Below are 25,305 nucleotides of genomic sequence, written 5' to 3'. Positions count from 1 at the left end.
AACTTCCATATATGGATTTGGATTTGGTTCAAAGGAAATAGAATTGCTTCGAAACAGAAGCTGGTGTGTAACCATCTCAAATGCACATAGATTGGCACTGAAACACTTGGGCTTTTTGTTGTGTCAACGGTATTACTACTTGAATGACTCTCAGGTTATGGCTACTAGTGTACTTGGACAGGAAAAGTCAAGAGGGTGTGTTAATGTCATCATGTTAAAATAGAGCAGTTACAGATTTGGGTCTTACACACAATCTGAAAGCAAAGCCAGAAGGGATATAAGTGGTCAGCCACATATACAGGGTTAGCACTGACAAACCAGATACTTTTTTAAGAGGGCAATTAGTATGTTTCTGAGGGTCCTGACTCATATATAATTGCTGAGGCCAGTGTGTATTCATAAATGTGGGGTTTTCACTTGTATGTAATGTACATAGTACTGTAAGTAGTACCAAAGTAAATGTAAAGAGTAGTCATTTATAAAGTATATATATATATATATATATATATATATATATATATATATATATATATATATATATATATATATATATATATACACACACACACATATATACATACACCTGTAATAAGGTAAAATGGAGAGAAAAAAAGTATATATATTTTTAAAATTTCGATAAGATTATAGTAAGAGAATTGCTGTGTAATATTTTGCAAAGTGCATGAAGTGTAGTGTCCAGTTTCAAAACATTTCAAACCCATAACTACCTAATAAGGGCATTTATGGTCAGTTTTGTTTTTATTATGTACCCTCAAAATATATTCTGGCAGAAAGCCTTCTTAATCAAATTTAGAATCCTGTAAATCACTGAAACATTATTCCTTGTTACTTCTATTTTGATCTTGACATTAACGACAATAATATATTTACCAGGTTTTAAAGGACTGCACTGATCCTGCTTGAGTGAACTTGAAGCCAGTAAATATGCATTTTCCTTCCCAGCTGCCCCATGTTTAAATGCTTTACTGGGATCAAATGTCTTCTTGTTTTCCAGAGCTTTTAGTTTGGTCTGCAACTTGTCAATGGTCCAGTTCTGTTTCTTTGTTGTTTCACGCAAACTAACAACTTCCTACAAGATATTACATGAGATATTTAAACACAAGAGGGTATAAATCAATAGTTGCTAATCAATTTTAAAAAATGAATAGCAATTGTTGCTAATTAAAATTTAGAAAACAAAATGTTCCCTGGTAATGTGCAACTGAGGATGACAACAGTCACTTTTCGCACCCTTGTGTTTGCTTCGTACACAATAAATATAGCATATCTAACTGTAATTTGACTTGAAATCCATATTTTGTAAAGTGTACAATTTTTTTTATTACAAGATTTTCTTCAAACACATTCTGTGCATCAGTAATGTTCAAACTAAACAAATTTCATTATCAAATTTCCATTGGAATTCTTCCAGCATTCTGAAAACAGAAATGTTATGTACCATTTATTGTTATTGTAAAATGTAAAGTGATGTCACTGGAATACTGAAAATTTACTATATTATTACAAAGTTTCACCACATTAAAATAAAATCTGGTCTATTAACCGTGACCCCTGTCAATATTCTGTTTAAAGAATGTGTTTTTATTTTTCATAATTCTGCAGAAAATATTAAATTTAAGTTTTAAAAGATGAAAGAAGAAAAAGAAGAAGAAGAAGAAGAAGAAAAAAGAGAGTCCCTTTCGTTACATATATCATAAAAAAATTACTGTTGGATGTTATATTTATTGTGTACGATGCCAAAACAAGGGTGCAAAGAGTGACTAATGTTTACCTAGTAAATCTCAACGTCAATTAGCTGTGTCACTATAAAACTGATCTGCAATGACATTTTACTCATTAAATTTTAAATGTTTTTAAAGCACAACAAACATTTCACTAATCCATGTGGGTTTTTTTAGATGTTACAAAAATGGATGTTGATGAGATGAATGGTGAACCCACAGTATTTCCAAACCAGTATGGCACTACTTGACAGGGCCATGCTCCACGCCATCAGTTGAACTATCTCCCTATCACATTAATTGAGTATTTACTGTTATTATTTGTACTAAATTGCTGATGATCTGAATTTTGAGGTCTGAATGTATGTTTGCGTGGAATATCAATAGTCAGTATACATTGTTTTTATGTGTTATTCTGTATATTAAAGATCCCTTGCTGCTAATCTTTAAAATAGTTTAGATAAACACTAAAAGGGTTTCTTCGCCAACTCTCCATACCAAGTGCATACTTTTTGGACAGGACACAACATACCAGTGCCTTTAATACACAAGTTGTGATGTATTGAATGGAACAGGAATCACAACATACTGAAGCAAGCATTTGTATTAACAATGGTTGAACAAAACTTTATGATCTCGTACTGACCCTGTCATTTTTGGGAATTGAAACTACTCGTTCATTAAAGCCGCACACCCTAGTTCCATCCAGCGAAAATAAATTATAATTTGGTTAATCTACAAACCTGTAACACACTTAGATCAAGTTTTTATCAAATGGAGTGAAAAAGCAGGTTTTATATCGATAAATACCATGGAAATCCCCACGTCTCAATTGCTTGAAATAATTTTGAAAGTTAGTATTCTGATGTCACCGGTAGATGTCGCTTGAAGCACAACAATGCCTACGTCATGACAAATTTCACAGACTTGGGGTGCGTTCCTTTCACCTCTCCTGGACATGTTCCAACTGTTCTGTCCTGGTTGTATCCCCTCTCCAGATATCGTAAGACTTAGCAAAATTATTGGTTTTAAGGGTTTGCAACGTTTTGTATTGAGACACTTACTTGTCTGAACTTTATTGTTACTGAAAATGTTCACGAACTGTGAAGAAAAATCTCACAAATGAACAACAACAAATCGGATGTTGATTGCGTGAACCGTGCACGAGAAAACAAACCGAACCAAAATGATAACGGTCACGTGATATACCAACGTCTGTGACATTGAAATGGAAATGTGACATTGAAATGGAAATATCCCCTCTAAAAATAGATTGGACCTCGCTTGCTTAACGGTTTTTTCTCGACAGCACGTCTTGTGAAAAAATGCAAAAAATGCATTTCGTGGTTTTACAAACATCAGGATTACCAAAAAGCACTTCAGGTGAATGGAAATGTGTATTCTAAATAATAAAATGTAAGTAAAGTGCAATTTTATTTGTGAAAAATGGGGTTTAATAGTGAAAAACAACGCCGTAATGGTTAACAAATAGCCGTAACTAGGGTGTGTCCCTTTAATAAGGAAAATAAATATTCACATATTAAGAATTGCTAGGTTTATTCATTCATTTTTTTTTATTTATACATTTTTAATACCCACTTTTGTCAAAGCATGTTTTTCTGCTCTCATTTTTTCTACGTGTTTTATTCTCTGCTTCTGATTCTGATGTCCTAGAAGACGAGCATATTCCTGACCAAGCTTGTCAATTTCGGCCTGAGCATTTTTGCTCTCACCTAAAACATATAAAAAACAACAACACCAAAACACATTAAAGAGAAAGAAAGATATTCAAATGGTACATGCACACATACACATTATCAAGATTTGAATCTACAGTCCATAGGGTTAAACATTCAAATGACAATTCATCCATAGTATAAATGAAATCACCCTTCCAATAAACATTTTGTAAATACCTTGGTCTTCCTTGCATTCCCCTGTTCCCACTGCACACTTGATGTGTACCTGCAACTTAATATAATGTATACTGATACACTAATTAACTGTGTACCAGGTTTTTGCCCGAGAGCATGGAGGGTAAAATAATGCACCCTAAATTCTTGGAAATTAATGGTTATATTTTTTAATTTTTTTAAACAGATGTTAATAAGAACTGCTGTTTACAAATTTGAAAAAGACAGAGTTGTTGCCACTGCCACCTACATTTCCCCTTCTGACCTCGTCGAGGTTAGCTTACCTAACAAAATCTGTCTTTCCAATTCAAATGCATCAATCTGAGTCATGAATGGTGATACTTTTTCTAACAATTCCTCATATAGACACTTCCACCTACAAAATAAAATAAAATAAAATAAGAATTCTGTGGAATTAAATGTCTCGCCTTCCATAAACGTTTTCAGTGCACCATGATGAACATCCATGGTGCAACTATAAGTCAGGTTTCATTGACCTAGGACTTGTAGTTTGTGAAAGACTGATGTAAATGTAAAACTTTAATGCAAAAGTTAATTCGATTGCCGCCGCCTCCACCATCAGAAAAGTAACACAGTTATCTGGTGTTTTCCCCAGACGTTTGGCAAGGCATGAGAGACTAAATATTTCTGGGGCATTTTCTCCATTTGGGGGAGGAGAGAAATGTTTGTTTTCACATTAAAGACAAAAAAAGAAAAAAGAAATACAAATAAATGTAATGTGCTTGCTTTAAAAAAATTAATGCCAAAACATAACAGGAATAATTTATCAATTAATAGTACTTTTTGTGAGTCTTTTATAAAGGCAATTTTATAATTAATTATTGAAAAAGGCTTGTTTAATCTTGGGGCAGCATGGCACTGATTAAAGGATACCCCAAATGGTACACAGCAGTGTTGTTTGTTATTAAAAATAGTTAATAATGCTATTATACATCTTAAACAATATATTAATAAATAAAGTCTTTTGGATAAAAGGTACCTATATATCATCTTTTTACTTCATAAAGGCAAGACAAAAACCCCACAAAAAAACCCCAACAACAACCGTACTACTCACTTCACACTAAAACAAAGACTCCATACAGTGATATTACCTAAGTATGGAATCTGCCATCTTTCTAACCAGCCTGATTATAAATATAATTCATGGTTTTTTGCCTAGCTGTCATATTACATGCAGAGTATGAATTTTTTTTTGAAAAGTCACTAGCCACAGGGCTAGTGGGTTTATGAAAACCACTAGCCCACAAAGATAAAGCACTAGCCCAAATTCTTGATCAATTATAACTGGCTTTTTATCTAATTTTTGTAAGATTACAAATTTACGACTATAACAGTAAAATAAAACAAACACTTAAATTATGTTGTAACTTTCAGTTTTGTCGTGTTGTACGTTTGGTCTTTTGTCAAGTGTGAGCCATCGTCATTGTCCCGTTTTCACTTTTGCGTTTCTCACTAGCCCAAACTTAAAAACCACTAGCCACGGGCGTCGGGCTAGTGGATTTGTCAAACTCTGTTACATGCTTAGTGTTATTTAGTTGATAAATAAAAATACCACTTGCACTTAAATTTTGTGAGTTTTTAAACCTTGCCTAAAAATTGTTGGTGATTGAAATAAAAGTAAGACAAAAACCTACCCCCCTCCCCTCCAAAAAAAAAAATCCCCTGCCATTAAATGAAGTGTGGTAACAGTGGTATGAAATTAAATGATGAATTTGAATAACTAGCAAATTATTTTTATGATATTTGACTCACTGAGTAATTTCTAACTTTGCAGCATAAAGGTCTTCCGATTCCATTTGAGCATGGATGCTGCCCAATTCCTGTCGTAACTCGGCACATGTTTCCTCCAGATGAGTAATAACATCACCCCTGTCTTGTAACTCCGAATTATGGAACTCGATCATTTCCTGCCTGGAATCTATCCACTCATTTTCAACTGACTTGAGTCTGCCTTCCAGTTCAATTATTTTAGCACTAGACATTTCTTTGTTAACCGCATTTTCATTAAGGAGATCCTGTTTCAACTGCTGTAAAATGGCAATGCTTTGCTCTTGCTTTGTAACATCGGTGGACAGTTTATTGTTTTCCTCTTCAAGACGTGCAATCTGCATCTGGTGCATTTTTGAAAGCATCTGCCGCGACTCAACTTCCTGCGAGAGCTGAGAGCTTAACATTTCAATATGTGTTTGTAGTGTCTTGTTATCGAGATCCTCTGTCAGTGCATCAATAGTGCTCCTGGCATCAGAGAGCTTCTGATTCAAATCAGTTATCTGTTTGTCCTTGCTTTCAGACAGGAGTTTCAGATCCTTGTTATGCAGTTTCATAGCATCCAGTTCACATGTCAACACATCCACATGTTCCTGAAAACACAAACAAATGCAACTAATTTTTATTTTCTCAAAGGTCAAAACTATACCCCTATAAAGAAAAACCCAATGAAAATAAATAAATGAAAATAGCAAACAAAAAATAATTTAAAATTTAAGCAACGAAGCACATTTTATGATATACTTATGTTGGTTTACTACCCAAATTAATTAATAATAAGTATGCCATTTTGCAAGAAATATGTCAGCGGCAGCTAATGCAGTTAGTTTTATTTACTAAGATACATACAATACTTATACTATGCGGCAATAAAAACGCAATCTCGGAAATGATCATGGTTTATTTTATTATGCGAGATCCCACAAAAATGAAACTGATACCACCAGTGAGACCAACCACTGGCCCATCTGACTGGCACTGTCAGCCGCCAACAGTGAATCGCGCATAACGTCTCTGGCGATGTCAACGTCATGGGGGTCAGTATTTCGTGTGACCTCCATGTGATGCGATGCACGCCTGCAGCCTCCTAGGCATGGACATGCACAGGCGCCTCACCACACGTCGTGGGATGGCTGCCCAGTGATGCTGCAATGCCTGCTGCAGCTCAGCGAGGTTCTGTGGTGGATTCGGTTGGTTTTGAACACGACATCCCAGCTCGTCCCACATGTGCTCTATTGGGTTCATGTCCGGGGAAACGGCTGGCCAGTCCAACACAGTGACATGGTGGGCACGAAGAAATGCCTGTGTACGCCTGGCAGTGTGCGGCCGAGCGTTGTCTTGCTGGAAGACGAGCCTGTTTCCGCCATGCCGTCTCATCAATGGGAGGAGGACCGGCCGCAAGATGTTGTCGACGTAGTGTTGCGCATTAAGGTTTCCCTGTACCACCACGAGTTCGAACCGGAAGTCAGCATTGATGGCGCCCCAAACCATGACTCCGCCACCCCCGTAGCGGTCCCTCTCCAGAACACAGGCCTGCGCGACACGTTCTCCACGACGGCGGTAAATGCAACGACGTCTGTCCGTGACACTCACGTTAAATCTCGATTCATCCGAGAAGATGACATCTCGCCATCTCCTGGATCGCAAATGCCCACCATTCCTGGCCCATAAGAGTCTTGCTTGACGATGTCTGTGCAGGAGGATAAGGCCACGGTAGGGTCGGTGGCAATGCAGTCGTGCTGCGGCAAGACGTCTCCGGACAGTTCGGGCGCTGATGAGTCGTCCCCTGGTTCCCACTTCAGTCCTGGCAGTGCTTGCGGCTGTCAAAAACCGATTGCGCAGGTGCCGCAACCGTATGTTCCGGTCCTGTCTATTGGTCGTTATGCGTGGTGTGCCCGAACGACGGCGGTCATTGACGGTCCCTGTCGTCTGATATCGGTTGAGGAGCCAATTAATGGTCGACGGGTGCACGTGGAACCGGTGTGCTACCCGCAATTGCGAGTTTCCGGCATTCAACAAGCCAATGGCTTGATTCCGATCGGCGTTTTTCAACCGAGGCATCGTGTAGGAGTGAGATACTCATTGCCACCCGCGTGTTCCGAGTGTGCCCGGGTATCAGGAAATGCACGTGCAAAGTGTTATTTCACCAAGTGGTTGCGTGTGCGCGATTTACCGGATAATGCGTTTTTAGCGTTGTTCCCCTTATGTTGGGAACAGGCCGGAAGTCGACCTTTACATGCTGCTGAAATAATGTGTACCACTGTACCATGTACATTGACGAATAGCGTCAACGAAGTCCAACCGGAACGTATATTATTTTGACATAAGGAAATTGCGTTATTAATGACGGCTAGTATATATACAGATGAATGTCTCAGGTACCATGCATGATTCAGTAACAGATATAACATAACATAACGGATATAACAAGAATTCTGCAGAATTAAATGTCTTGCCTACCATAAATGTGCTGCTGTATGCAGCAGAATCATGAAAGGTCACCAAAGGCATCTGTCAGATGCTGGAAGTTTTCCAGAACAAGTGCCTCAGGAAGATTCTGCACATCTACTGGCGAAAGAAAATCACCAACAAGGAACTCCATGAAAGGACAGGCATGCAGCCCATCTCTCTCTCTCTCTCTCTTGAGGTTAAACGACGCAGATAGACATGGATTGGACATGTCTGCAGAATGCCACTGACATCCATCACAAGGGTGGCCATGCGCTGGACCCCTGGTGGCAAGAGAATGGGGGGGGGGGGGGGGGACCCATTGAGACCTGGAGATCGGTGGAGCGGGAGATGAAGGCTCTTGGGTGGAGTTGGGGCCAGGTGACGAAGCTTGCAACGGACAGACACGGCCTTATGTGTGATTAACATAACATAACCTACCATAATGTTTTCAATGTCACAGACAGTTGAATCCATAGATGTTCATCTCAATACATATTTTAAAAGAAACAACTTATAATTATTTATTATTGTATAACGGTGGAAAGTTTGTAATTATAAGATGATGTATACTAGTTGCTCAATACTCACATTCTCTCTGTCTATTATTTTCAACTTCTCTGCATGCTGCTGTTCTAGAATTTTGATATTTTCAATGGAATGTTCAAGCTGAGCTTTTAGATCTGCCGTGGTTTGATTATTTGCTATTTCAATATCATCTAAAAAAATAAAATAAACTATAAACCTTGCTATAAAAAAATATTCAGTTTTCTTGCTATAAACATAAATATTTAGTATTCTATCATTTTTGCAAGCCACAGCTAATTTTGCATTACTACATCAAAACCTCACCTTGATGTACAGGTACTCATATATTAACTGATGCTGGCAGTCCACACAAAAGATACATTAGGTAGCATGATAACCTATTAGTAGGTTGCATAATTGGAATTAATGACTCAACAAGTAGGCACGATGTTCGTATGTCTTAAAGTACAACCTATACCTGTAACATTTTGTGAACTACCAAGTATTGCAAACACTGCAGTGATATTGGACTGCAATACTTTCTTCACCCTGGAGAACATATAATTTCAGTGCATGTTTGTGTGCGTGTGTGTGTGTGTGTGTGTGGGGGGGGGGGGGGGGTGTTGTGTTTGTTGGTTTTATGGTTTGAGGTTTTTTTTTGTTTATTTGTTTGTGTGGGTTGTTTTTTTTGGGGGGGGGGGGGGAGGGTGTGTAGGTAAATGTTTACTACTATACACACATTGTGAAACAGTAAGTTAACAAAGCTAATATTTTACAATAAATTTTTTTACTCGACTATAATGTTAGCAGCAGACTGATCAACATTACTTGTGAAACATTAATTGATACACTAACATTTTCATCTTTATTCTTAACTTTCAGCTGTTATATGATCTACTTGAACTACTGAACTACAAACTAAATGTCATTCTCTGACAAAATCCACACAAAAACCATCACATTATGAAAAAAAAGAGATAAACAAAAGAAACTACTAAATACCAAAGTAGACATATACATGTGTACCACATTTCAGTGTAATAGGATCCTTTAATTTGTCATGGGGTGAAATCCTTTAATAAAAATAAAACATCATACCTGAAACATTGTAAGTACACACTTAATTAATCAGAAATGCAAAGGTTTTTCTTATGTGGTATCACCAAAAACAATTAATGTCATATACATGGGACCATGTTAAAAGGTCCAGTTTTAATGGGTATTCAGTTTAAAGAGGTTCTGTTTTGATATTTAAAAAGTGACTGTGATAAAAATCTGGTTGAGGGAATTCTGGTTTACAGTGGATCCAGATTTGTGGGGTTTTACTGTACATACACAAACCTACCTAGAGTTTTCTGCAGCTCTGAGCATCTATCAGCAAGTGATTTTATTTTGCAGTCTTGAGCAACTTCAGTTCTGAAAACAAATAAGAATTTATTATTATAACAATAACACACAAAGTCACCCACCCCCAAAAAACAATATTACACAGCTGACTGTCAAGACATGATCTGTGTGGTACTGACATAATGTGGCAATTATCACTGAGTATTATACGTAAAGACCATTTTGAGTCTGTTCTAAGTTCTAATTATTACAACAACAAAATAAAATAAAATAATTAAAGCCGCACACCCTAGTTCCATCCAGCGAAAATAAATTATAATTTAAATTTACAAACCTGTAACACACTTAGATCACGTTTTTATCAAATGGAGTGAAAAAGCAGGTTTTATATCGATAAATACCATGGGAATCCCCATGTCCCAATTGCTTGAAATAATTTTGAAAGTTAGTATTCTGATGTCACCGGTAGTTGTCGCTCGAAGCACAACAATGGCTCGATGCACAACAATGCCTACGTCACGACACATTTCACAGACTTAGGGTGCGTTCCTTTCACCTCTCCTGGACATGTTCCAACTGTTCTGTCCTGGTTGTATCCCCTCTCCAGATATCGTAAGACTTAGCAAAATTATTGGTTTTAAGGGTTTGTAACGTTTTGTATTGAGACACTTACTTGTCTGAACTTTATTGTTACTGAAAATGTAACATGGGTTTATCTCACAGTATTTTGTAATTTGAATTACACATTCATTACATATGCCAGTTTAGAAATATATATCATTAATATAGACACAACACAGTATCGTAAACAATGGCTATCGGCCTTTTATTAATTTAGTTTTTCTTTTTTATAGGAAAGTAGTGACTTCCCATGAAATTTGGCAAGGCATGGTAGACCCAACACTTTGGGGGAATTTTCACAATTTTTGGGGAACTTGTTTTTCCTTAAAAATACACAAAAATTAATTGAAATAAACATTAATGTAATTTATGTGCTTGCTTTAATAAATGAATGGCAAAAGATATAAAAGCCATATTTTATTAATTAATAATAATAGCTTTTTGGGTGTTTTATATTATAAAGGCAATTTTAGAATTAATTAGTGAAAAAGGCTTGTTTAATCTCAGGGAAGCATGGTGCTGATTAAGGCAAGATGGTGCTAGACTATTGAGGCATGGTACTGCACCATGCTAAAACAAGCTAGGGAAAACACTAGGAAAGGAATACTAATGACATCTCAGCACATTTAAGCTACAGCTATTTGGTTATTTTGACATTTTGTTGAAAGAAAGATAGGAAACATGCTGACACCACATAGGCTACTCCTAACCATAAATCAGCAAGGGATCTTTTAAATGCACATTTCCAAGCAGTTATGGGACACTGGTTGGGACAAGAAAAAAGCCAAGTCTGTTGAGAGCAATTGATCCTGTAACCTGTCTCATGCAAGATATGTACATCAAGCACAGATAGCCAATTTAAAAGGGTACATTGTAACCATAAGCATTTAAATATAGATTAGTTTTATTCATAATTTTGGAACCATACTGATAAAACTAGTTCAAATTGGAACACCTTCCCAAATCTGTTACATAAACAGCCAAGAAATTTGAGTGACTAGGAAAAGGAACTGCTCAGCGAGTTCAGTACTTTATTATACTGATCTGCATTTATTCTTTTATTTTTTAAACATATTAGGCCTAGTGGTTACCACATTGCCCTATAATCATCAGTTAGGTTATAATTATGCGTCAAAAGCATTTGAGGGATGGCGTGGAAATCTTATCTGTACAATGATATTAAACAACAGGAAAAGATAATATTAATGCATCTTAACGAGTAAAATAGAATTGTAAACACAAGAAGCAATAGATGTGTTTTAAAAGCAAAAAGACACTGTAGACACAGTAATAGGGTAATAGAACATGCCACACAATTTGTGACTCAAATACACATAAGACTATAACAATGCATTTGGTCAAAAAGGATTTTGTTTAAATTTATTTTGGGCAATAAGTAACTGTTCAAGTGATTCCAAAATCAGACATAAAACTGTCAAAATATTTAATATATATGTTAACCCACAAAGCAATAAGCTTTTTTGTTAAATAGCTTAAGATCACATACTTTTGTTTCTCTTCTTTTAGTATCTTCAGTTCATCAGATATTAATACATTTGAGGACTGCAAAGACACATTCTCAGTTTCAACCGTGGCCTTTTCATTTACAACTTGACTGAGTTCTTTTTTAATGTGGCATAATTCATCCGTTAGCTGAACCAGCTGCTTGCTTTGCTTTTCAATTTCTTTCTGTTTTTCTTTGATTAGTATTTCATGCTCATTTTCTTTTGTAGAAAGTTCTTCAACTGTGTTCTGTTTTTCTTTGATTAGTATTTCATGCTGCTTTTCTTTTGTAGAAAGTTCTTCAATTTGGATTTGTTTCTCTTTTATTATCATTTCATGCTTATTTTCTTTTGTAGAAAGTTCTTCAATTTGGATTTGTTTTTCTTTGATTAGTATTTCATGCTGCTTTTCTTTTGTAGAAAGTTCTTCAATTGTGTTCTGTTTTTCTTTGATTAGCATTTCATGCTGCTTTTCTTTTGTAGAAAGTTCTTCAATTTCTTTTTGTTTTTCTTCAGTTTCCAATTTATGCTGCAATACAAGATCAACTCTGGAATTATCAGATTCCACAAGCTGCTCACAGAGACTGTTTTTCAGCAGAGAAAGTTCTTCCACACTCTCCATGAGCTGGTTATTCTTAACCACAAGTGTTTGAGATTCTGTCTCCAGGTCTTTAATTTGTTGCAGATACAAATCAATGGTCTTTTTGTGAGAGGTCATCACTTCAGACAGCTTAGAATTCAAAGAATTTTTGCAAGCATTCAAAGAATCTACTTGAATTTTAAGACTTTCGTTCTGACTTGTTAGACAATGGCAAGTATCCTTCAGCATCAAGTGATGGTTTTGAATATCATTAACTGTATTCATGACAGTATTGTTTTCCTTCGTGAGACTGTTTACCATTCTGTTCAATTCAACAACAGATGCATTGGCTAACTGCAATTCCTCTTCTAGTTTTCTTCTTTCAATCTAAATTTAAAAAAAAAAAAAAAAAAAAAAAAAAAAAAACCAAATGAAAAATGGAAAAAGAATAGAATTTGCATTATGTTCTAAATATACATATTTTTCTACTCCATCATAGGAATGACAGGATTCAGATACTTCTTACCCAAGATGTGAAATCCCCTGCCCCCAACAACTACTGTTAAACCCATTAATTTTTGTTGTCACAGTGCCTTCACAACTGATATGTACATCAGAATTGCAGTATGTGTGGTCCTGTCTTTGGTAAAGAGTATATAAAGGATCCATAGTAATAGTCCAACTGTTGCAATAACCATAAGTTAGATGTCTAATAAATAGAGGATTCGTATTTTTTAATATAGAAAATATCAACCGAGTCTATGTTAATTGATATTTGTTGAGTATTAAAAAACACGAGTAGGAAATAATTTTTATCCTACAACACTTCTAAAATAACATTTTAATTAAAAATTTTTAGTATATTACAGTACTAAAGTCGCCGTCATTGGTAATATGATGTCAGCACGATTAGCACAAATTAGTTTGACGACACACATTTTAACTAAATGTTTGAAAACGTTATGCTCAGGTGTACAGGTCTTGTTGGCTTGTAAACAAATGATCCATTCACAGCAAGACACTACCCAGAGACCTTGCAAATTTGCATACCATTATTAACCGGGTCAATACACTAAATTATCACATGGGTTTATAAACATGGGTATCAAGGGTAAGTTAAAGGATAAATGTAGTTTGAAATGTGAGGTGGCTTTATTTATTCCACACAAAGAAAAAACTAGAAAAACAGTTCAAGTTTTATTTGACACCACTAGAGCACATTGATTTATTAATAATCAGCTACTGGATGTCAGACATTTGGTAATTTTAACATAGTTTTAGAGCTGAAACCCCCCCTTTTATTTTCCATTAGTAGCAAGGGATCTTTTATATGCATCATCCCACAGACAGGATAGCACACACCAGTCTTTGGCATCTTTTATATGCTTATTCCCAGACAGGATAGTGTATAGTGGCCTTTGATATGCCAATTGTGGTGCGATGGCTAGAATGAGAAATAGCCCAATGGGCCCACTGGCAGAGATTGATCCCAGAATGACTGCTCCCTGCCAACCAAAATGCATGACCAAATTTCTGAAAATGTAATGCAAATGCACTAAGAAAGCATGATTTCACCAACCACTTCTAATATCTGCCCACTTCCACCAATTCTGAAATCCAAATGATTGTTTTTTGTAATTAGACTGTACACAAAGCATTTTAATTTTAATGTAAAACAGACCTGTTCTGCCGTAAGATTTTCCTGGAGAGTCTTGCTGGTTTGTATCTCTGCTTTAAGTGTATCTCGGAGTTCTGATAGGGACAGCCTCTCTTCAACTGTTAGAAAACAGTAATAAAACGTAGAAACTGTCAAGAGTGTATAAGTTTTATCTAAAGATAGCTAAAGTTCACAATCACTTTTGAATTAGTTTTGGTTTTTAATAACCCAATAGTTTTACAAATGGACAGATTTTCAAACAATTTTTTCTTTAAATACAGGTGTGCTTACCAAATCTGTGTACTGTGGTGACGTCACAGTCTACGAAGGTTTTATGTCATGGCTCTAAAAAATATGAGCCCTGTCTGTTAAATCCAATTGAAAAATAAATAAAATAAAAATAAATAAATTAAAATGACAATAAAAGTCAGTTAGTTACAGCACAAAGACACTTTTTAAGGAATGACCAAAAAGAATGTTTTTCCTTTTAAATTTAGTGCCTGCACAAATGTTACTGCTACTAAGAAAGTTTGTTTTTTTTAAAAGAAAGAAAGAAAGAAAAATTGAAGGGGGTCCTGGAAAGTATTAATTTTAGTTTAGTATATATGAAGTTATATATACCTAATGAGACATTTAAATTGTTACACTTTTCCATCATTTTCTTGAGGTTTTCATTCAGTCTTTCTTCTGATCTGAAAATAAATGATCATTATTAATATTAGCACCATTTACTGTAAATTGCTAAATAAATCTAAAGTGAAACTCCTCTAAACAGGACACCCACTGGACCAAGAGCAACGTCTGGGTTTAAGATTATTTAGTTTAGAGGGATTATGTTCTGTATAATTATTTAAACAGGTACCGTGAAAAATGTCTGGTTTTGAGGGAGTTCTGGTTCACGAATCGTCAGGTTCATAGGGGTTTCACTGTATATCAAAACAAGTAAAATAATACTAAGTAGAATTAATATTTAAAAAGTAGCATACGTGTTAATACCAAGCTCTTAGCAAACTGAGACCCAATGACACGCAATTTATCACTAATTAAAAAGACTGTTCTGAGTGGCTGCCAAGGAAACCTATTTTCAGTCTTTCTAATGACTAAAACTACACACTGAAGACATTTTCTTGTTTAGAACATTATTGTTTCTACATAGTTTATAGAATATTGTGGCCTCATGCCCGAGACCAGAATTTTATCAGATTCAGGTCACCAAATAATTACTTTGAGCGCGCCCAATGAAAAGTAAAAAAAAACCCAAACATCTCTATGATTGTAGAAACACATAATAAAACATTATACACGTCAATTCTTTCGATATTTCATTTACAAATAGTTGACCACTAGTAATGTGACCCATTTATGACATTGATATACCTTTTGATGTAATTTTATTCAATTAAAAAGGTTTATTTTGTTTAACAACACCACTAGAGCACATTGATTAATTAATCATCGACTACTGGATATCAAACATTTGGTAATTCTGACTTGTAGTCATCAGAGGAAACTCGCTACATTTTTCATAATGCAGCAAGGGATCTTTTATATGCACTTTCCCCACAGACAGGATAGCACATACCATGGTCTTTGACCAGTTGTTGTGCACTGGTTGGAACGAAAAAAATAAATCAGTTGAATGGATCCTCAGAGGTGGTTCAATCCTGCAACGCAAGCACCTCAACCGACTGAGCTAAATGCCACCCCTTTTATTCAATTAAGTTATTAAGTGTAAACATATTTTACAACAAAACAACCTTGTCATTTAGCACATTTTTTCCTTAATACTAGCACTAGCAAAGAGTTGTTACATCAGCATTAATACAGTGCAAGCATAATATGCAAAATGGTAACCAGTCTTTCAAGGTTGCATGTCACCATTTATTTTTGTGAAACTTAAAATATTGCATGAATTGCAAAACTTAGTGTGTTTTAATTACTGGTAACTACCAGTATTCATTTTTTTTTTTTGACGAGAAGTAAAAACAATGTTTTAAAGACATGACTTATGACTAAACAAATGGGCAGCAGCACACTCGTTTGATCAAAGCTTGAACATATCTAATTGAAAACAATTGACTTACTCCTCCAGCACTTCAATTCTTTCCAATAAACCTGCTGTCTCAGCCTTTGCTTCGAATGTCTGTTGCTCAGTGTTTTCCTTTTCGTCACTAACAGCAAATATTTCACCTTTCAAATACCTAGCAATTAAACAAAGCACACTGAATATAGAAAAAACAAGAAAACTTGCACAAATCTAGATGATCTCTTTAAATCTTTTCTACTATGTCCTAGAATAAATTTCTCAAACATACACAAACAACCAACTCAACACCTACTTAACCTTCTGAGTACCGCAGGCGAGATATCTCGCCCGACGTTACGTCAGTCGATATACTGTACACTGTATACAGTGCATTCCCCACCGTTTTGCACACGACACTCACCGGAAATGGAAATATAATTAAAGAAAAAAGATTTTTTTTTTTCAAAATGGTGGTTTTTGTTTTGATTTTTTCAATTGAAAATACCTTGACGTGGTTTTCGGCAAGTATTTTCGCTTGACACCAATGGCGGCACGTCGCGGTCATTTTCAGGGATCGATAGCTGATTGTGACAGCTAGTTTGATAATAAATTTGATCATTTTACCAACAACGAAAATGACAAAATATTGTAATATGAATCGTAGTTCGGGTTTAAAAAAACAATTCTGGTCAGAAAACCACTGTTATCGGGAATAATGGACATAAATACTGGACAGCTGGCCACAAATGCCCGTAAGTAAACGCAACTTTTTCGATTTTTTGCCTAATTTTAATCACCATTAGCTGATCTAAAATAATAAAAATTACAAAAAAAGACACGAAAATAATACTTACCGATTCATATATGAATTTTATTTCATGTATTTATGAAACATTTAAGTGAATATATGCGAGTAAAAATTATAAACTTGTACCCACTCAACGTGGTTTTTGTTAAAAATTAATCCAGTAGTCTAAAGGTTAAAGTAAATGAAAACCAAATAAGATATTACAGTGTACATGTACATAAATGAGACTGATTATAAACAATGCCAATCTAATAAATTGCTTTCCTAATTCAATGCTGTGCCCAGGTTTACAATACAAGTTATATGATAATATATCATAATATATGATTCCTGTGCATCATTAAATCTTGGTATTTCTCCACTTGTATATTAGTGGTGTACAGTACCCCCTTATTTTCAGTAAAAAATTAGAGGAACTTATTGTCAACTATTTAAGCAGATCCATCCACCAACATATTGCAAAATATACAATTAAAATTATGATTTTGAATGGTCATGTTTATAGTCTGTTTTTTCAAAGCTTTGTAATAAACACTAAGTCACCTAATTTGATCTTCAAATTCCCAGTTTTTGAACATTAGAACAGATGATGAATGTTTCACCGTTTTGCACTTGGACATCAACAGTTGGCTGAAAGACAATTAGATTTAGATATTAATCGTGAATGTTTGTCCCGGGTCAAGTCCCTGGCTATCAAGAGGCTGGGCCCGCGATAGACATGCCTGAAACCTCAGTGGTATAGGGGCATGTTAAAACAGTTCCAACTCCATGAATGTTGAGGACAAATAAATGTTAGTAAATGTTCAGTCCTCAATAAATGATTATGGAAATGCAAATTTAAGAGAAATCAAGTTCAGGTATAAAAGAAAATTATTTATAATATAAAAGAATATATATTCAATACCCTAGGTTAGATAAAAAAAAAAAATGACACCCCAGTTAAATAATTTTGGATATTAAAATATACAAATCATTGTTGTGCAAAGAAATGATTGGCTGCTAAACTTGGTGTTCCCAGTCTGCAAATAAGTAAACCACCCACAAAAAAAATGTGATTATTAAAGCCGCACATCCTAGTTCCATCCAGCGAAAATAAATTATAATTTGGTTAATCTACAAACCTGTGTTACACTCCATTTGAAGAAAAATCTCACAAATGAACAACAACAAATCGGATGTCTTTTTTTTTTTTTAAATAAATACACAGCTAATAATGCAGACTACAGACCTGTTAATCTCTAATAAAAGTCTTACAACATACTTGTCATGTTCAAGTTTCAGTTTAGCTTCCTCTTCTTTCATCTTTAGTTCCTCAATTTCAGAGTTCAGTGCTGCAATCTCTTTTTTGAGATCAGAGGTCAACATCTTTTCTCTTAATTTCATTGTCTGAAACATATATATATATATAAAAAAAACATGGTTGGAAAAACACTTGCCACGGACATCAGTATTCTAGAAGCACTGCTTTAGTAATGAAAGACAATATGTAATTTCTACTAATATTTGCCATTAAACTTTTTATTACCAATTATAAAATTTTACACAGAGAACACAGGAAAAATTAATAAAAGAAATTAAAACTGAATAAAAATTAGTGCTAGCCATTTTTTTTACTGGTTAACTGTTTTCTTTCAATGAGTATTAAGGAATCTGTATTAGTTTTTTCATGAGATTATTTATCTAACTAAAGCTGATGAGTAGTAATTATTTGAACTAAAAAACATCTAAAAAGTACCCACAATTTTTTTAAAAGCCTCATGATTGATTAAGCATGACTTTGATTTCCATATTAATATTTATGTTCATCAAAAAACCCATTCTGTACCTCAATTCCTTTTTTAGCTTTTTCAATTTTTTCTGTCAAGCTGTCACTAAAGTCTAGCTGGCTTTCTGCTGTTTTAGTGTCATCAGATGGTAACGCTTCGCACGCCACAAGATCTTTGATTAACATCGACACAGCTTTGTTTATCTTGTCTTTAATCTCCAACACTTCTTTGTCTTTTACTTCTAGTTTCTTCCCCACATCAGTCAACTCGGCGTGGAGTTTGTCGTCTTTCTTCTTTACACTACTTTCCACCGAAGACAGCTAACAAACAGTAACGCAAAATGTAGTTTAAAAGTCTTTAAAACATTATGCTGATGTATTAAGAGTATGAAAAAATATTTGACTTGTATGGTTTGAAACTTGTTCAGGAAACAAATACACTGGAAAGTAAATGTTGAAAATAAGAACTGTTATCTTAACCCTTTTAGGGTGACATGATTTTTGCCCAAGTGGTGTGGAGTTTTTTAAAATTATATAGGAATTACCAGACATATTCAGAACTAGTTGTGCCACTTGCCAAATTCGCATATAAAAACAATTGACAATTTTATTTTAATTTGGTGAAATATTTCATGATTGATATTTGTTGTAAAACAACGGGGTTCATAGATAATTTGGGAAAATATTCTACTCACCTAGAGCTAGTCCCAGTATTAAATGAAATAAGCAGTCTATTAGTGTCAGGGCTCAAAATAGCAACCCGTGAAAAGCAGTCCATTTTTATTTCACCTAGCAGGTGATACAGAAATTCACCAGTACTAACATTGCAGGTTACAATATTTTGAGAGAAGTGTATGTACAATAATACCTAATGAACAAAATTACAGCAGTGATATTAATTGCTATACCGTATTTTTGAGAACATCATTGCTTTTGTGCAAATCTTTGATATCTTTCTCAAGTGATGCCACTTTTGCCAATAGAGAAGAACGATCAGATAAGGCATTCTGAAGGCGGCTTTCCAACTTTTTAATATCTTCATCTTTGTGTGCCAACAGTCGTGCCTGCTCTATTCTGTCTTGGAAGAGTCTTTTAACCTAAAATTATCATGTTAAACTGTACAAACACAACAACTGAACAAAAATCAACAGTCATTCTTTTTGCTGTATGCTGTATGTACTTAAATTTCAGTATTTAAACCAATATTATAAAGCATTACCTAATTTTTTGGTTTAATAAGGACTAATGTAGCTGTTACATTTTTAGTCAGTTAAATCTGAGTCTTCTACTGCAAATGCCACCACAAATTTTTTTTCAGAATAATTTTTAGCAATAGGTAGTGTTAAACATCTACCTTTACATGACATGGTGTACCACATTTCAAGTGTATGTAGACACATAAAAGAAAAAATCTGTTTCACCTATTAGTGACACTTCTTTGCAGCCGTCGGGTATACTTAGTCTATTTATTATAATTTCCAAAAACCAGCAACACAATTGTCGGTCAAATTCATTATGATACAGTTTAACTTTATCATTAAAGACTGATTTTACTCATCCTCAGTTATGAAAGAAAGCTCTATCCTACATGGGATATCACACGCTTGCGTTTAACATGACGTCGTAGGTAATATATGACATCATATTAATGTGGGACAATGACACGAGGATATTAGATAGTTTTAAATTAATATTTTGTTATTAAAACCTTCATTATAAAAGCCATCTTGTTAATTTGTAGTGTTAAATTTTATTTAACACATGAAACAAACCCTGCAAATATGATAGTGTAGTTTATGATAAAATGGTTAAATCAAAAGTTATTTTTTCAGCCATATTTGTCTGTTCATGTACAATAATGGTTTATTTACTGAATGAATGACAGAAAAAGACTCAATCATATGCGGTCACGTGGGATAAAAGTACACCCTTGGTGGTGAAAATTTTGACCTCGAGACTCGACAAGCCTCGTCACAGGTTGAAATTTCCACCAACTCAGGCGTTCTTTCTATCCCACATGACCACATATGATGGAGTCTTATATTACCACATATGACAACCTTGAAACCATCCATTTCCATTAAATCAGAAATTACATTATTGTAACTGTAATACCTCTCTCTCCAATTCTTTTATTTCCGTGGCACTTTCCTGTCTTCCAGTTTTGTCTCTCTGCAATGTTTATTAAGCAATATTATAAATAACATGCCAGCATTTAAAGATCGGTAGTTAACAACTAACATTTGATTAATTAGGCAAGGATAAAAACAGTTATAGTAATACAGTAACACAAATGATGCTATATAGTCACCCAAAGTGAAAAGCTTCTCAGGTTTTATGATATTTGATCTCAATATTCTAAAAATCGGCACTCAAAATAAGTCGAGAATGATTGGTCAGGTTTCATATCGTTTACACCTTGGTATTTTTCTGTAACTGATACTTTGTACAATGTATTTTTAGTATTTAATATAAAATATTATACTGAGCCCCGTTCCACGAAAGAATTGTGGCTAAGGTTAATTGTAGGGATTTAAGGTAAGTTTTATAACTGGCACAGTAAACTTTACAGCCGTTCCACAAAGCAACCTTGTAGTCCTAAGTGCCCCTTTAATTATTAATATATTATTTGCAAAGAAGTGCGAATTAGTTCAATAATAAATTGGTTACTGATTTTTCGGAACATCTTGGATGTATTCATTGGTATCGGACATCCATGAAGTAACTTATGTCAGTTAATGTGCTAAGCGGAAATTGCCGAATGCATAAGACATGAGAGTTATCTCCCATATTTTAGTGTAAAGGTCATATGGCTTAGAATGTTGTAAATGGAACGCCAAGTTTTTTTTATAAGTATTAGATCTATTTTACACAATAAGTTATTATCCTTCTTAGAAAATGATCAAATCATCATCTAACTACCATTTGACATCTACGTTAGTGGCTTACAACTACCTCGTACCTATTGTAAATTTCCCCAGTAATTTATGACGATAGTAAGCTACGCCTCATGGTGGAACGGGCTGGTGATCGTAGAAAAAAATTTAAGGTTGTGATGGTAGGTATTTATGGCGATAGTAGTGCTAAGATAGCCTGGTGTTTTGTGGGTCAAGTTCAACCCATTTTAATGTTTTAAACTATAGATTCTGATCATTCATAAGACTAACTGATTTAACAATGTAATTTACATTTGTTAACTCTGAGCGTGTTCTAAAATTTGTATTTGTATGTGATTACTAATTAAAAACTTTAGAAAAGACGCAAATAAGAAATGAAGGAATGAAGAAGAAATGAACAACACTTTAGAAAATTACAGCTCTAATTAAAGTTTGTTTTGTTTTGTTTAATGACACCACAAGAGCACAATGATTTATTAAGCACTGGCTACTGGATGTCAAACTTTTGTTAATTTTGACATAGTCTCAGAGGAAACCCACCACATTTTTTCATTAGTAGCAAGGGATCTTTTATATGCACCATTCCAGACAGGATAGCACATACCACGTCCTTTGATATATTGGTTGTGGTGCACTGGCTGGAATGAGAAATAGCTCAATGGGCCTACCGACAGGGATCGATCTCAACTGACCACGAATCAAGTGAGTGCTTTACCACTGGGCTACATCCTGCCCCATAGCTCTAATTAAGACAGGCATTACCTCATCCCCATGTTTGCCGGAAGGATTCAGACGTCGTTTAACTGGAGTGCTGCTGAACAAGACACTACTGTTGCCAAATGCACTGACACTGCTAATGTTGAAATCTCCTGGGCCTGGATAATCATCTAATGAGCAAACAAGCAAATTTTCAACAGCTTGAAGAACAAGTTTATGTTCCCAAATTACAAAAATTAATATGAATTTTTGGAGATTAAAACATTATTGGGCATAAAGAAAAGCGAATTTGTGATACACCTGATATATATATATTTTTTAGATCAGACATACCATCCTACAGCTTAAAAGTATATAATAATATGCATGACAATGGTGTTTCCCCTAATGCAGTATAGAACAATAATGCACCATATCCCTTTATAGCTCCTTTGTGTATTCCTGATTGCATTAGAAACTTGTATGTATACAGGCTTCTATCGCGAATTATGTATAATTTGTTTGTACAGCAGTTTCTATGAATCTGACAGATGAAATATCTTGAAATTATACTGCCTATCTACAAAAAAGTATAAAAATATTGAATTAATCTGATGCCTACTTTTGGAGGAATAGAGATATCTAATGATGACGCCGGCCTGTTTCAGGCAATTTTTGTTTTCTAAAACCCGAAAATCAGTGTAACTAAAAAAGTTTTCAACTTGCACAAATATTGTTTTCACTGTTATAATCTACCTGTTAGAGCAAAATAAACTGTGAATTTACATTTTTGAAGTTTTGTAAAATATAAAACAAGTGCAATGTTATTTGTTAACATGACAAGACAAAATAAACCAGTACTACCAAAATACACTCTGCATGTGTGGCTTCTGCACTCATCTGTTGAGTGACAGAGTGTGTGTGTTGTGGGCTGGTGTGTGTTTATGGGCAGGGGGTAATTATTGCTATAATTAAATAACGTAAAAATATGTTTGAGTAATGTACAGCCGTTATAGCTTGGGAATGCATCATTACTGCCATCTTCATAAATCAAGGCTAATATTCGTTCCTCGTATTCAGCCTTGATACATGTCGTCAAGAAATCGTGCCACAAAATGCTTAAATTTCATTGGATGTGATGAGATCTGATTGCAACGAATCGCAACCCTCCTTATAGATTCCCTTGTTATGTAAACTCCATGTTGGCAGGCGAACACTGATATTGCTTTCAAGATTGTCACATGTTACCGATGCTGTGATTGGTCAGCGATGTCATCGTGTAAGGGACATAATCGGTGTTACAAATTTTCTTCCAATAGAGGGCGATAGTAGTGGATATCAGTAATCTTGACTACATGTATCAAGGCTGAATACGAGGAACGAATATTAGCCTTGATTTATGAAGATGCATTACTGCTTGCAGTTATATTTTGAATTGGTATGAATAGAATTTCTTCAAAACTCAAACCGATAATGTTTGACAATTATTTTCCTCTTCAGTCGGTAAGTATATAATGTCATAAAATGCCAACATATTTAACAAGACCTATATGATAAAGAGAGGATTTGTCACTTGTAAGTATTTTTTAATATGGAAAATATCAACCGAGTCTATGGTAATCAGTACCGATACCGATTAATTAGACAAGGTTGATATTTCACATATTTAAAAAACACGAGTAGCGAATTCTAATAATCTTATAACACTTCTAAATTAACATTTTAATTCAATTTTTAGTAAATCACAATACTAAAGTCCCCACCATTGGTATCATGACATCATCACAATTAATAGACCAGAGCAAGCCTGATGAGCCGATGTGTTCCGAATGGCTCAAACAACCAACACATCTTTTAACAGAAAATTTACTAGTACCCTTCTGAACTGAACAGCGAACAAATAATCTAGTGCCACTGTTTTTAATGTAACCTGGGCAGTGACCGGGCAGTCATGAATTTTATTTTTGAATTGCAATTTTTTAAAATGTATATTTAACCAAATGAATTTTTCAACTCGGCTTCATGGAAATATAGTGTTTTCCCTAGCTTGTTTTAGCATGGTGCAGCACCATGCCTCACTAGTCTAGCACCATCTTGCCTTAATCAGTGCCATGCTGCACTGAGATTAAAAAAGCCCTTTTCAATAATTAATTCTAACATTGCCTTGATAAAACACCAAAAAAATGTATTATTAATAAATAAAAATATCTGTTATATATTTTGCAATTCATTTATAAAAGCAAGAACATTATTACATTTGTTTATTTCAATTGTTTTTGTCTTTTAATGCAAAAAAGTGCCCTGAAAATGGTTTAAAATGCCCCCAAAGTGTTGTTTCTTGCCAAATTTCTAGGGAAAACACTAGAATATATCAACTGTATTTCATTTCCAAATAAAACGCTTTTGATTATGAACAAAATGCCCCACACCCAATCCATGTGCTTATAATCTGCATCATTTTATCCACATTTGATTGTAGTTTTTATTTGCCAGTTTTATTACTTTTTCTATGTTTAATAGTGAACAGAATACAACACAAAGTTTTCCCTCAATCCAAGCTGAATATCCATCGAAATCATACTTTTAAAAATTTATCACAAGCTCAATTTGACCCGTGGGTATACTGTTTAGATAGGTTTCACTGTATCATGTAAAGTAATTCTACAGGTGTATGTAATAGTACATGATTAAAAGGATAATAGTAGCATTATTTCAACATTTGGTGACAGGCACATTTTCATTTATGACAGATTCAAAATTGATTGACATTGGTCATTTTGACAGGCACCACCAAACAAATTATTTCCCAGTCCTGAATCTAGAAGATTTTCATCTTTGAATATAAAGTATAAACAAAACAGTTTCAGATTACCAAATGACCAAACTGTGTGTAATATTTTGCTGTTAATGGAGGGACACAAGAATCAAGATATAGTGTCCAATGCTTTTTTCAATAATTTCAATACAAGATGCAATTCACTACT

General features: G+C 34.6%; 1 protein-coding gene across 1 annotated transcript in view; it reads right to left on the bottom strand.

Annotated features, from left to right (window-relative positions):
* Positions 1 to 25,305, bottom strand: part of LOC121374860 (hyaluronan mediated motility receptor-like) — a 34,884-nt gene that overhangs the window by 5,407 nt on the left and 4,172 nt on the right. Inside the window, exons 3-18 of the mRNA XM_041501967.1 lie at positions 22,388 to 22,512; positions 20,844 to 20,900; positions 19,637 to 19,825; positions 18,789 to 19,049; positions 18,225 to 18,349; positions 17,507 to 17,593; positions 16,214 to 16,330; positions 14,751 to 14,821; positions 14,154 to 14,248; positions 11,898 to 12,859; positions 9,768 to 9,838; positions 8,486 to 8,613; positions 5,432 to 6,039; positions 3,940 to 4,031; positions 3,342 to 3,475; positions 892 to 1,090 (exon numbers count right to left, since the gene is read on the bottom strand). Coding sequence (XP_041357901.1) covers positions 892 to 1,090; positions 3,342 to 3,475; positions 3,940 to 4,031; positions 5,432 to 6,039; positions 8,486 to 8,613; positions 9,768 to 9,838; positions 11,898 to 12,859; positions 14,154 to 14,248; positions 14,751 to 14,821; positions 16,214 to 16,330; positions 17,507 to 17,593; positions 18,225 to 18,349; positions 18,789 to 19,049; positions 19,637 to 19,825; positions 20,844 to 20,900; positions 22,388 to 22,512 — 3,321 coding nt within the window. The remainder of the gene's footprint in view (positions 1 to 891; positions 1,091 to 3,341; positions 3,476 to 3,939; positions 4,032 to 5,431; positions 6,040 to 8,485; positions 8,614 to 9,767; positions 9,839 to 11,897; positions 12,860 to 14,153; positions 14,249 to 14,750; positions 14,822 to 16,213; positions 16,331 to 17,506; positions 17,594 to 18,224; positions 18,350 to 18,788; positions 19,050 to 19,636; positions 19,826 to 20,843; positions 20,901 to 22,387; positions 22,513 to 25,305) is intronic.

This window comes from Gigantopelta aegis, chromosome 6, assembly GCF_016097555.1.
Source record: "Gigantopelta aegis isolate Gae_Host chromosome 6, Gae_host_genome, whole genome shotgun sequence".
Classification (NCBI taxonomy): Eukaryota; Metazoa; Mollusca; class Gastropoda; order Neomphalida; family Peltospiridae; genus Gigantopelta; species Gigantopelta aegis.
The sequence above is the reverse complement of the archived record's forward strand: the minus strand, read 5'-3'. Positions and strand labels throughout refer to the sequence as shown.